The following is a 14,334-nucleotide window of genomic DNA, read 5'->3' as shown; positions in this document are numbered from 1 at the left end:
ACACATGTTTAGTTAAGCCCTCGACGGAACTTAATTGCCATCTTGTTGTGGATTCTTTTTAGCCCAGCGCTGATTGATTGGGGATCAGAGCCCTAATATGGCTCATAAGGGATAGGCCCTTTGACATTGCCTGGTCCCTGGGCACCAGCACTATTTGAAACCAGAGAACCCACCAGAACCCCCTCTCTCCCAAGCATGGATGCCTCTCCTAAATGCCGAGAGCATCAAACGCACAGGGGCACACATGTTTATACACATGCATGTAGTCCAGCTGTGCTGCCAGCCTCTACGCTAATCACAAGTCATACATTATGTAGTCTGTACACACCAGAAGGAGGTTCTTCCACATCTCATTGTGGCAGCTTGTCTTCTTAGCCTAGACACGGCTCACTTCCTGTTTCCTGTTTCCCAGAATTCCAGGTTTCTGTCCGTTGTGATCCTGTTGGCAGGTCTGCTCAAGGTCACGTCTGGTAAAGTCTGTGCTTTCAACCGAGTGTGTTCATGTATGTGTGGTTTGTTTGAATCATGGTTTCTCCCAAAGGGTCACAAGCTTGAAATGGGGTATGAGGGGTTCCCCTGAACTCTGCCCTGCACCTCCCCTGAACACATACTACATACTCGCACTCGCTAAAAAAATACATATGCACAGAAAGTGTTCTTTCTTTGCGCTTGGTGCTCTCGATTGTATGAGGGAGGGCCACACGGTCTACCTTGAGAATTTCAGGGTATAAATACAGGCTTTTGTTTGGAGGTTGGACTCCCACACGTCTGCACCGCAGGATATTTATTAATTTGTCGAGCTTAACTGGATCAGTACAGTTTGATGCTGCCTTGCTTATTTATCCCTTTGATTAGTTTTGCATTTATTTATACCGGCGCCTTTTAAATTGAAGACACTGTAGGGTAAAAATGCTTACACAAGTTCTTCATTCTTGGTCCTAGGACTAACTAAATCACAGGACTAACTAACAATTATCTGCGGTGTTTTAGCAGGTACATGTGGTTATGAATGTGCGCCGATAAATTAATTAAAAATGTAATTTTGTATTTTGTATACACAAGTCACGATTAAGTGTTTGTAAGCATACAGTGTGTGTCTGATGCTACATTGAGGAAGGACAACATCGGTTATGAGTCTCTAGTGCGCCAAAGAAAAGGAAAGCCATTACCATGGAAAAAAAGCATGCAATTACTGACAGCCTATTAGATGTTGTGTTAAGATGTAGTGGAACCCACAACCAATATTGGTCGCTCTTTTGGTCTCAACTGATCGACTGTTGAAACAATTGCTAAGGCTAAGAGAACGGTCATGGGTTCCATGCATCTCTTAGCAAAAACTGCACATTTTAGCATTTATTTAACATAAAGCTGTGACTCATTTCCATGAAAAAGCATGTGATCGGCATATATCGATAAACGCCAATGACGAAAACTGATCACCCATGGCTTTCACTATTGCATCATGCAGTCAGTAGCGAACGCCTCCCCCCTCCCCCCACATGTATGTTCTCTTGAAAAAGTAAGTCAAATGTAAAATGTCAAAATATAATTATATATCCGGCTGCACGGCGGACAAGTGGTTAGCGCGCAGGCCTCACAGTTCAATTCCACCCTCGGCCATCTCTGTGTGGAATTTGCATGTTCTCCCCGTGCATGCGTGGGTTTTCTCCGGGTACTCCGGTTTCCTCCCACATTCCAAAAACATGCTAGGTTAATTGGCGACTCCAAATTGTGCATACGTATGAATGTGAGTGTGAATGGTTGTTTGTCTATATGTGCCCTGTGATTGGCTGGCCACCAGTCCAGGGTGTACCCCGCCTCTTGCCTGAAGACAGCTGGGATAGGCTCCAGACCACCGCGACCCTTGTGAGGATAAGCAGTAGAAAATGAATGAATGAATGAATATTTCAGTATTTAATAATGAAAATGGAGGTACCACTGAATTTGTGAAAATAGTTTCCATCTCTATCATAAGTACTGTAGTAAATCTTGTGTTCAGACGTGTGTGTTCTTGTTCTGTCAGCACTGTCAGTAACCAGTCAGCCAAAACATGTGTTTTCCTGTCTTTGTACATGGTTTCTGCTTTTGAGGTTGAGAGCAGTAATACTGTCATAAATCATACAGGAAAAAAAAATGTCTGTTATTGTCTGATATCTTCATTCTTATCCCCAAGTTTCTTGATGTTCTTGATGTTAGTGAATTGGGATTTATTTCTCCTATTGTTAGTGTCGGTGTCTTAAAACAGTCACACACACACATTCACGTTGGTAATTATCAGAGTGATTGACACACCGCTTCCCCCACCGGGACCTCTGATACAATACACTCCTCCTGGAGGCAGTGATGTCACCGAGTGTGGAGCGTTGTGAGGATTGACGGGACTGATGTCAGGCCCTTCCTTGCATGTTGAATCAACATGTATGTGTTATTAGTGGAATGCTTCATCCATATGTGTGGGCATATTCACAAAAAAGGCATTGTCATATTGACAAACCAATAGTCACATCCAATGGTATACCCATTCTAAAATCCATCTATACTATGGAGGGTTTTTAAAATTTTGCATGTTTTCTTGGCAAAACAAGCTGTGGCTTGCGTGAAACCCAAACAGGAAGAGTATGCAAACGGTATTTAACTGAGGCAGACATAGTCACCACAGCTATATGGTGAGGCCAGGATGCTGCAGCAATGTCAAACTAAAATATGTTTGCTACTGGAACTGAACTGGAATGTCAGTCATACTTTGTGGCAGGATTTTTCATCCCCCGGTGATAAACCTGACAGACTAGCCTCAGCTTCCTGCAGTGTACTAAACAACATGTTTGCACCCAGCGGTACAGTTTACTTTGGTTGGCCGCAGTACAGGTGGGAGGCCTGATCTGGCTTGTGTTACTATGATACATATGTAAGCTGAATGATGCTACTGTATGTAAATAGCTTGAGTGCTGCTTGTTGACGTTAGTCATCAACGATAATGGTTTTGAATCCTCTCTATGTCATAATCCACCATATTTTGTATTGTTCTTGTTGCGTTACTGTTTTTTCTGGATCCCTGTTGGTCATGGCAGTATCCAACTGTGATGTATCCAAGATCCAGTCTGTGGTATTTTTCTTTCCTTCTCGGATTGACATTTTCATAATGTGAAAGGACAGGATGTTTTCACTTCTGTATTGCTGAATATGAGTAACACCGATGGTGGCCCTGGATTGTCAAACGGATACAGGACTGCTGGAGGAGACCCATGTGGTTGGGCGCATTGATACTTGCCAGGGTTTGATGTGCAGGTTGCACTCACACATGACAATTCAGAGTGTAGTGTAAGTGGATCCTAAAATCAAACCATCCTTTAAACTCTGGCTTTTCAGTCACTTTCCTGACAGCTTGGAAATACAAAAAAAATGTGAACTGAACATAATCCAGTGCAGGGGTCTCAAACTAGTGTCCTGCGGGCCACATTTGGCCCGCGGACCGCATGTTTGATATGAAAGTTTAATGTTAGTGCGGCCCGCGCAAGTTTGATATGGATGCTGTATGGTATCACGTACCCAGAAAAAATTATTACGTTTGATTAATGTTCATGTTAAAGGTTAAATAACTGTTAGTAGTTATCCTCCCTATCCGTGTGGAAGTGGTAAGTTTTTGGCTATTTAAGTTTAAAGGAAATAACTTGAAGGCTACTGTTTAGGTCGCTAGCTCTCTAGTTTGCGAGTTAGCATGTGTCTCAAGACCCTGCATTTGCGCAATATGTTGTAAATAAAAAGAGTATAAATGTGACTATAGTCGTGTTTTGTCATGTCTACAGGGCTCTAATAATGCTTTGTTCATTTTAATCTGAAAAAAATATATATGTGGTTTCTTAAGGTTTTATTATTATTATTACATTTATTTATTTATTACTGATTGATTTTCTTTATTGTTGATTTGTTTATTTATTTTTCATCTTATTTTGTGTAGAAAAATAAAAAGTAAGATATTTGAGAACAGTGGAATGTTTTATCAGAGCTTTTCTTGTAGAAAATCGGAACCAAAGCAAAGTTTATTCATTTTTCTGTTTTAAATAAATGCATTTTTTTTTTGTTTGTTTTTTTGGAAAACCTGATGCGGCCCAGTCTCACCCAGACCCTAGCTCCAGTGGCCCCCAAGTAAATTGAGTTTGAGACCCCTGATCTATTTAGACTGACTACATTAGTGATAAATTTTATGGATTGTCATGATCAATTCAACCCCCTGATATGAAGCGTCGTTGGTCTCCAAAATAGCTGAAGAACTGGCCATTCCTTTCCCTTCTCTTCCCTCATGGTTTCTGCGTTTTCCAGTGGACTCTAAATCTCCTGCTCCTTCGCTGACAGAAGCCTCTTTTATTGCAGTCAGTAAGCAGCAGTAACACGAGGACCTTTTCTTTCTCTATTGTGTTTAACACGGTGCCTCAGTTGCCCTCTCTCGCTGTTCATTCCCAGTGCGGTCACGGGCCACTGGCAGCCACAGACCTCAGTCAACCTCAGTCTCTGGTGACCATTTTGGCTGCCTGTCAGTGGAAGATCATTACACGCTGCAACCACATATGTATTCTGAATTTCTGCTATGACTAATGGAGTTACAGCATTTATGAAATCGTGGCTGGTACAGAGGGTCCAGGATGCACTGCAAGCACACACTAATCATGAAATAAATTTAAGGAAAAACAAAAACACACTTCCTGTATTTGTCATATATGAGCTTTTACGCTGTGCATCTTTGAAGACCAGCAGCTCGCTGAGGGGCATCCTCAAATCAGGATGTTACAGCTGTGACCTCATGCTGTTGGCAGCTCATCTCCTCTTCAATCTGCACCCACAGCAGCTCCTGGAAACCAAACCCTGAAATCTTAAATGTCATCAGGGATCCGCCCCCTCGTCTCCTCTGCCTTGAATCCCCCACCAACACCACCACCCAACAAAGAGTTTTTAGTTTCATGTCCCCTTAACCCCAAAAACTCAACTCAAGCCCATCATTCCGACCCTTGTGTCAAAATATGACGCCCTCAGGGCTCGTAGTTTCTGTGGATTGAAGTATGACGTAACCACATGATCTGTATTTAACTAAAATCATTCATTCATTCATTCATTTTCTACCACTTATCCTCACAAGGGTCACAAGCGTGCTGGAGTCTATCCCAGCTGTCTTCCGGCGAGAGGCGGGCTACACCCTGGACTGATCGCCAGCCAATCACAGGGCACATATAGACAAACAACCATTCACACTCACATTCATACCTATGGACAATTTGGAGTCGCCAATTAACCTAGCATGTTTTTGGAATGTGGGAAGAAACCGGAGAACCCGGAGAAATCTCACGCATGCACGGGGAGAACATGCAAACTCCACACAGAGATGACCGAGAGTGGAATTGAACTCGGGTCTCCTAGCTGTGAGGTCTGCACACTAACCACTCATCCGCCATGCAACCCCAATATATTCTTATCTCTCAAAAAATTAACTCTTACTGTGGAATACAATTTGTTGCATTTATGTATGCTCGGAAATTGCTTTAAACTGTGATTAATTTGATTAAAATTTTAATCATTTGACAGCCTTTGTATTTATTGATTGAAGAGTAAAATAGGTGCCTTTTTGTATGTTGTACCCCAGGGGTGCCCAAACTTTTTTTTCCTGAGGGTCGCATACTGAAAATCAAAAACATATCCTTTTTTTTATTTTGTAAAAAGGCGAGAAAAAACGTGATATATAGTTAAAAGAAAATTGCACTTTTGGGCTATTTTGCCCATCAAGACATGAACACATTTCTTTCTCTTTGTTTTTTTTTCTAAAGATATAAAAACTGCTAAAATGCAGCAGCTAAGAATGCATGTAATTGTCTATAACGCCTTCTAAAAAAAACTCCAAAAAGTGCCAAGAATGCTCCATTTACTGAAACTAACTTTGAACCGTGCAGATTATACACCGGTGTGGCTAATTTATGACAAATCTTGTGACATTTCCTTTACTTCAGAACTACTACTAATCATTTCACATATTATGTCGCTGGCGAGTCAGTGAGGAAACGGTAGCTCTTTCTTTGGCAGGAGCCAATACCAAGCTATCAGTGCACTCAACCCACTGGAAATTACAGTTGGTCATCACTCTGACTCATGGTGCCATCTTAAAAAGAATACTAAACTCATCACACAGCAACTTAAAACCTATAATGTTATAATACAATGTTAGTGTACAAAATTAGTAATAAAGTTCCGGTAGTGCTTCAAAATGACAAAAATAAGTCAAAATACTGTAAGTATTCCATGTTAGCATAAATGTGCCTGTTACTACATGGCCATAGCTTGGATATGAAACCAATAAAACTTGGTGGAGGGTTTTGGATGTGTTTTAATTGCCGGATTTTTAGTCGGCATCGGTGTGTCCCATTTGTTGTGTTTCTTGGTTTCATTTTTTTTCTACAATGTCCCGTGGGCCAATAAAAAACAACCTGCAGGCCGGCATTGGCCCCTGGGCCGCACTTTGGACACCCTTGTTGTAACTCATATAATTGAATAGGGATGAATTTCATTTGATGTGTACATTTATCAACTTGTATTCTTCATTTTAAGATATTTGATACTATTAAATACATTTGAGCGTCTAGTGGTTAGTGCGCAGACTTCACAGCTAGGAGACCAGGGTTCAATTCCACCCTCGGGCATCTCTGTGTGGAGTTTGCATGTTCTCCTCGTGCACGCGTGGGTTTTCTCCGGGTACTCCGGTTTCCTCCCACATTCCGAAAACATGCTAGGTTAATTGGCGACTCCAAATTGTCCATAGGTATGAATGTGAGTGTGAATGGTTGTTTGTCTATATGTGCCCTGTGATTGGCTGGCGATCAGTCCAGGGTGTACCCCGCCTCTCACCCGAAGACAGCTGGGATAGGCTCCAGCACCCCCCGCGACCCTCGTGAGGAAAAAGCGGTAGAAAATGAATGAATGAATGAATACATTTGTGCATTCCGTTTATTTTCAACCCTCATCAATCCAGTTTTGTTTGTAACAAAGCAGCGTTTCGGTCGTGTGTTTTCTAATTAATTTTGTTTATTTGTACGGTTTGACAAATTCAGAGGGAAAAAAAAACATGTTGCCATCTTGCATGGCGTAATTCATAAATCAAGCATTGTGGCTGCAGTTTCATTGGCGCCACCCAGGTGTGAATGTATGTGAATGTGTCCATATGGATGTGAGTCAGAGCGCTGCTGCAAGAAAAACAGGACTGCTAACAGAGGGCTTCCCTCAATAAATAATGAGGTTGGAAAAAAAAATGTAATTGAACAGTTGAACAATTTTGGATTTTAAGTTTTTGTGGTGAGTATTGTGGCCAATCATCGCTCTATAGTCGAACATGGTTGGTGGCTGTTGTGTACTAGGTTGCCTCTTGTTCTCCTGGTCATGTTTAGGCTGTTGCTCTACCTGACACTGACGTAATGGTAATGGTTTTATTTCATTTGAACATGCATCAGATTACAATTGAGTGCATCCCATAATCAGTTCACAGTTCCACATGTCCAAAAGGAGTAGGAAGAAGCAAAGCTTATTAAATCCTACCCCTCCATCTGGTACTTTTACAATCAGTAACTGTTACATTTGTTCACTTCCTGCTTTCCATAATACAATTTAAGTTTTTTTTTTTTTTTTTTTTTTAAATAATGCACCTCGTACGGAAGTACAATGTGATATGACCATCCAATGCCATAATGTGTACCATAGTAAGTGTCAATATAGTGATATATATAGCACATCATGACTGGTTCAAGACTCTTCATCCTTGTATTTAGCAAACATCAACTGCTTGTATTGTTTCTTGAATTGGTCTTACTCAATCCATTCCATAGTTTGATTCCAAACTAGACAATGTTGCTTCACTAATGTTATAGACCACTAAAGATATTTATTTAAAAATTTTTTTTTGTTCAGGTAAAATGACTTATTTGTAAATATTCATATATTCCACGATAAATTCCACTGGGATTACAGGAACAGAGGGTTAAAATTTTGGACATGTTTTTTTTTTCCATTCGAGACTCTTTGTATTGGCTACAGTCTTAAACATGCATTTGCGTGTCAACGTGAGGCAAATATGTTGTGAGATGGATTGTCTATCTGCGATGACGCACAATCCAACTAACCTTCTGGCTTCCCTGGACACACCTCACTAAGTATGCTACACACTATGTGGCTTTTTGTATCTTCCAATTCAACAGTAACACTCGGTCAATGCATCCCTCATTGGCTTTCTTTCTGCATGATTCCCAGTCCAATGAGCCTGCCAGTGATGCTACGCTGAGAAACCTGGTGCCAAAGGAAAATATCTGAAGATGTAGCAATTTGTAGCACTGTAATATTACCTCTCTTTTTTTATGTAGCCACATTTACTGGGAAATGACTTATTTTATTGATGGAACTAAAGTAATGTGACAAATTGTATGGATGCTCTGGTTTAAGCTGGGGAACACATGGAGAGAGCTGACCTTGACCCTGCAGTCACTTAACACTCCTCAGAGAGAGAGGGGGGACCTTCATGACCACTTACTCACTCCATGATGCCCTCATAACCTAGGTGTGCTGTGCGTGCATATGTGTGTGTTTGTGTGTGTGTTCCCAATTGCATCTTTCAAGCTTTTGACTCTGCTTTTTACCATTTATGTACTAATTGGTGTCGTTTGCACATGAGGACATGACTTATAATGGCAGCAGATGTCACCAAATAACAAAGAAGCATTAATGTATGGGGCATTATATATATATTTGTATATAGTATGCAGCACTTGGATTACGTTAATGCTGTATAATAGCTCCGTCATTAATTGTAATGTTTATTTTTACTGCGCGTGTAATCGTTAAGTCTGCAGAATGTGATGTTTTAAAACTGAACTAAACATTTACATTTTTGTGAAGGGAGATTTATTGCACAAGTGTTTTATTATACAGAAGTAGCTTTAAAAAGGTGCGGGTCCATGAGGTTGGGTTTTCGTCGGCCAATAGCAACAATATAATTCTTTGAGGTGTGTGTGTGTGTGTGTATCTGTGTTGAGACCATACACAACCTCATCAAGCCTTTTACTCATATATTGTGGTATTGCCTGGTCTTAAGGTCCCATATGGCCCAACTTAGAGCACATGAGACAGTGATCTCACACCAAGAGAACATTCAGCATGTGTGTGTGTGTGTGTGTGTGTGTGTGTGTTTGAAGCGGTTTGAAGGTTAAAGTGTATTGGTTTTGTAGGTCTTGTTTAGGTAAAAACTAAAAAAAAAATAAGGAAAAACAATCTAATAAAGTTATTTAGTGTGTGTGGCAATGAGTAAAAGTTGTATAGTCGTGAAAACATCATCGCCACCCCCCACCCCCCCATCTCTCCTCTGTGCATATGTTTCACATTACGGCTCATGATGACATGTCTGTGCCATAAACAAGAATAATGTCAGGAATTGTAACATAAATTCTTCATGTACTTTACACCCTCTTCGAGCTGGGCCATCTGACTGTACTGAAACTGCAGACCTCCAATAGGACACAAATTTGACTTTGGCTGAGTGTAGAGTGTGAAGTGTTGTCATATTCATTCATAGAGGGACCTCTAGTGGGGTAATTGTGTAACATAATATGATCGAGCAGCTGCAGAAGTCATCTTCAGTGCATATATTGCAATTACAATGTTAATGTTCATTCATTTATTCATTGTCTACCACTTTGTCTCCTCCTGGACTGGTGGCCAGCCAATCACTGGGCACATATAGACAAACAACCATTCACACTCACATTCATACCTATGGACAATTTGGAGTCGGCAATTAACCTAGCATGTTTTTGGAATGTGGGAGGAAGCAGTACCCGGAGAGAACATGCAAACTCCACACAGAAATGTCCCAGGGTGGAATCAAACTCTGGTCTCCTTGCTGTGAGGCCCTAACCACTCGTTCACCGTGCAATTACAATATTAATGTTCATTCATTCATTTTCTACCGCTTTTTCCTTTCAAGGGTCGCAGGGGTGCTGGAGCCTATCCCAGCTGTCTTCGGGCGGGAGGCGGGGTACACCCTGGATTGGTCGCCAACCAATCACAGGGCACATATAGACAAACAACCATTCACACTCACATTCATACCTATGGACAATTTGGAGTCGCCAATTAACCTAGCATGTTTTTGGAATGTGGGAGGAAACCGGAGTACCCGGAGAGAACATGCAAACTCCACACAGAAATGTCCCAGGGTGGAATCAAACTCGGGTCTCCTTGCTGTGAAGCCCTAACCACTCATGCGCCGTGCAATTACAATATTAATATGACAAAGTAAATTTAAAATAATGTCTTCTTTTGTCGTCTTGTATGTCATAGGGAGGAGTTTGATGAGGAGGGGTTCTGCCAGCCCTACAGAGGCATCGCCTGTGCCCGCTTCATCGGTAACCGCAGCATCTTTGTCGACTCGTTGCAGATGCAGGGGGAGATCGAGACGCAGATCACAGGTGAGTGGCATGAACATGTATAGAAATTATTTTGTATTGTACAATATAGACCATAATAATAGGATTGGAAAGTGCTTCTGTATTTTCAGTATATTTCTGCAGGCGATGCTCAATAAATTAGAATATGACCAAAAAGTAGATTTATTATTTTAATTTAATTCAAAAAATTATATTCATTTAACACAAACTGATATATTTCAAATGTTTATTTCTTTTATTTTTGCTCTTTATAACTAGAGGTGTCAGATAATTATCGGTACCGATCGCTTGATATCAGTTTCAGGTCTTCTACTAATCTACTATTGGTCATCTAATATGACCAAAAAGTAGATTTATGTCAATAAATAATTTCATTCAAAAAGTGACATTTCTGTGTTACGTATATACATTCATTTCACACAAACTGATATATTTCAAATATTTATTTATTTTATTTTTGCTGTTTATAACTAGAGGTGTCAGATAATTATCGGTACCGATCGGTTGATATCAGTTTCAGGTCTTTTCCCAATCTACTAATGAAAATACCAAATTCAGTATCAGAAAACTAGAATATTACTTATGACTAATAGAAAAGGATACAAATACAATACCAATACATGACCAATACAAAAAGATTTTAGAAATGTTGGAAAGTATGAACATGCACAGCACCGGTCGGGGCTCCTTTTTGCTTGAATTATTGCGACAATATGGAGTCGTATAGAGGTTGTTATGGTAGTGGGCTTCAACACCCCATACATGGGGTTGAGTTTTCTGGGATACCCTGGTCCTTAAACCAGGTACTGGCAGGTTTGGCAATGTCTGCTGATGCCATGTGCTGTTGAAAAATGACATCTGAATCTCTATAAAGCATGAAGTGCTCTCAATCCTCCTGGTAGACGGCTCAGGAAACACAATGGACCAACATCGGTAGATGATGTGGCACCCCAAACCATCATCTCACTTAGAAAATCAAGGTCTAAAACTACGGCCCGGGGGCCACATGTGGCCCACCAAGCGTTTGAATCCGGCCCGCCGGTTGCTTTCTTAGTATTTCAACTTTTAACATACAAACTGGCAACATGACTTCCAAGTCGGATGTTTTGTTGATGTCTTATTTAGTAAAAAAACAAAAAAACAACAAAACAACAAAACTGTAAAATTAAATGACATAGTTTGATGTGGTCTGAGAACATATAGCTGATAGTATAACACTTTTACAGATAAATATAAAAGTAATTCAAGGAAAATTATAAGCATAAAATTGTGTGTGTGTTAAATATATTTTCAATTACAATTTTTTAACTCAACGCGGTCAAGGTCAAAATATTTGCCCACCCCTGTCCTGGAGTCTGGAGGAACACAGCAAAGGCACTGAATCCACTTTGTTTGAGGTGCAGTGTAAACTTTCCACAGTCAGCGATCAGGATTAGGGTGCCATGTCAATATTAAACCCCTTTAACTAAATTTATATTCATTTATATTGATTAATTTATTTTATTAATTATATATATAGGGCGGCACGGCGGTCGAGTGGTTAGCGCGCAGACCTCACAGCTAGGAGACCAGGGTTCAATTCCACCCTCGGCCATCTCTGTGTGGAGTTTGCATGTTCTCCCCGTGCATGCGTGGGTTTTCTCCGGGTACTCCGGTTTCCTCCCACATTCCAAAAACATGCTAGGTTAATTAGCGACTCCAAATTGTCCATAGGTATGAATGTGAGTGTGAATGGTTGTTTGTCTATATGTGCCCTGTGATTGGCTGGCCACCAGTCCAGGGTGTACCCCGCCTCTCGCCCGAAGACAGCTGGGATAGGCTCCAGCACCCCCGCGACCCTCATGAGGAAAAAGCGGTAGAAAATGAATGAATGAATGAATTATATTTATACAAAATTTAATATAAATTATACTGTACGGGCTCGTAAGATGCTTATGTTTAAAAGGAATCAAAACTAGTTATTTAGACAATTGTTGCTTTAAGATGGTCAAACATTTAGCAGCCTTGCATTCAAGTGGTCTTGAGTAATTTTTAAATATCTCTTGGGCATGCGGTTTGGAAAATAGCCACTTTTTCCATATTCATCTTTTAATTGCCTGCCCTCTACACCCCCGCGCCTCAAAGAAGTGCTTTGGTGATAGTCCCCACCACAAAGAAGCATGTGTTTGCAATAACTGCACAGTGTGACAATGAATCATGCACTCGCGCTTTTAAAACTGCAGGTTTTTATTGTCAAGTCGGCCTCTTTGATTCATCATGCATGCAACCACTCAGAAGATCAACAGTATGAGTATTTGTGTATTCTTAAATTCAGCGTGTCTGTGAAAAAATAACGTTGTGGACTATAGGAAAGGATAATGTTCTTCACAATTATCTTATCTAACCTTCAAAAGATTATGTTCTGCATTTAACTTCTGCCTCCTTTGGTCCCCAGCTGCCTTCACCATGATCGGAACATCCAACCATTTGTCAGATCGCTGCTCTCAGTTCGCCATTCCGTCACTCTGCCACTTCGCTTTCCCCACCTGCGACCGCAGCTCGGGGGCTGACAAACCTCGGGACCTGTGCAAGGATGAGTGTGAAATTCTGGAGAATGACTTGTGCAAGACGGAGTACATCATCGCCCGCTCCAACCCCATCATACTGAAAAGGCTGAAACTGCCGAACTGTGACGATCTGGCAGCGTCGGACAGTCCTGAGGCGGCCAACTGTCTGAGGATCGGAATACCCATGGCGGAGCCGATTAACAAAAGTAAGACAAAGTTGTTGCCTGTACAATATCATAAAAACCACAGCAATAATTGTAATAATAGTTTGCCCAAAATTTGTAAGGAAAAAATATGTACTATCCATATGGTTTAGGACTATGATTCCCAACTGGCGGGTCGCAACTCGGACTTGTTTTCAGTAGCGTCTTACACATTTGACTTATCTATTTAATATTTGCCGATGTTCGAAATTGCCAATGACCATCACTATGTAAATTAGCATCAAGCTAATGGTCTTATTCTTTGATCTCCATCAGACCACAAGTGCTACAACAGCAGCGGATCAGAGTACCGCGGCACTGTCAGCGTGACCAAATCCAACCGTCAATGTCAGCCATGGAACTCCCAGTATCCTCACAGTCACAATTTCCTGGCTGTCCGCTACCCAGAGCTCAACGGAGGACACTCTTACTGCCGCAACCCTGGGAACAAACACGAAGCCCCCTGGTGCTTCACGCTGGATGAGGGGGTGCGCATGGAGCTCTGTGACATACCCATCTGTGGTGAGAGATGTTTATGTTTAAAATGACTCCAAATGTTTTATGTAGACTCCGTATACAGTAGAGCTCAGCTTTTCGCCACACGTAATTTAGTCTTAACATAAACCCATAGGAGTTCATCAATGATTGGGCTTCCCAGCATGCCTTGCGGGTTAGAAATTTGTTTATGTTTTATGGTACGTAAGTGGTTAGTGGTCAGACCTCACAGCTAGGAGACCAGGGTTCAATTCCACCCTCAGCTATCTCCCCGTGCATGCGTGTGTTTTCTCTGCTAGGTTAATTGGCGACTCCAAATTGTCCATAGGTATGAGTGTGAATGGTTGTTTGTCTATATGTGCCCTGTGATTGGCTGGCGACCAGTCCAGGGTGTACTCCGCCTCTCGCCCGAAGACAGCTGGGATAGGCTCCAGCACCCCCGCGACCCTCATGAGGAAAAAGCGGTAGAAAAGGAATGAATGAATGAGTTCGTAAGTGGGCTGTACGGTGGTAAAGTGGTTAGCGTGTGGACCTCACAGCTTGGAGACCAGGGTTCAATTCCACCCTCGGTCAACTCTGTGTGGAGTTTGCATGTTCTGCCCGTGCATGTGTGGGTTTTCTCCCACA

The 14,334-nt window shown here is 41.4% G+C and overlaps 1 protein-coding gene across 1 annotated transcript in view; it reads left to right on the top strand.

Moving 5' to 3' along the window:
• Positions 1-14,334, top strand: part of ror1 (receptor tyrosine kinase-like orphan receptor 1) — a 139,346-nt gene that overhangs the window by 117,380 nt on the left and 7,632 nt on the right. Inside the window, exons 5-7 of the mRNA XM_058073556.2 lie at positions 10,357-10,484; positions 12,898-13,215; positions 13,489-13,734. Of these exons, the coding sequence (XP_057929539.2) occupies positions 10,357-10,484; positions 12,898-13,215; positions 13,489-13,734 (692 nt within the window). The remainder of the gene's footprint in view (positions 1-10,356; positions 10,485-12,897; positions 13,216-13,488; positions 13,735-14,334) is intronic.

This window comes from Doryrhamphus excisus, linkage group LG4, assembly GCF_037039965.1.
Source record: "Doryrhamphus excisus strain RoL-2023G ecotype Guam linkage group LG4, RoL_Dexc_Guam_v1.1, whole genome shotgun sequence".
Classification (NCBI taxonomy): Eukaryota; Metazoa; Chordata; class Actinopteri; order Syngnathiformes; family Syngnathidae; genus Doryrhamphus; species Doryrhamphus excisus.
This window is presented reverse-complemented; position numbering and strand designations above follow the sequence as displayed.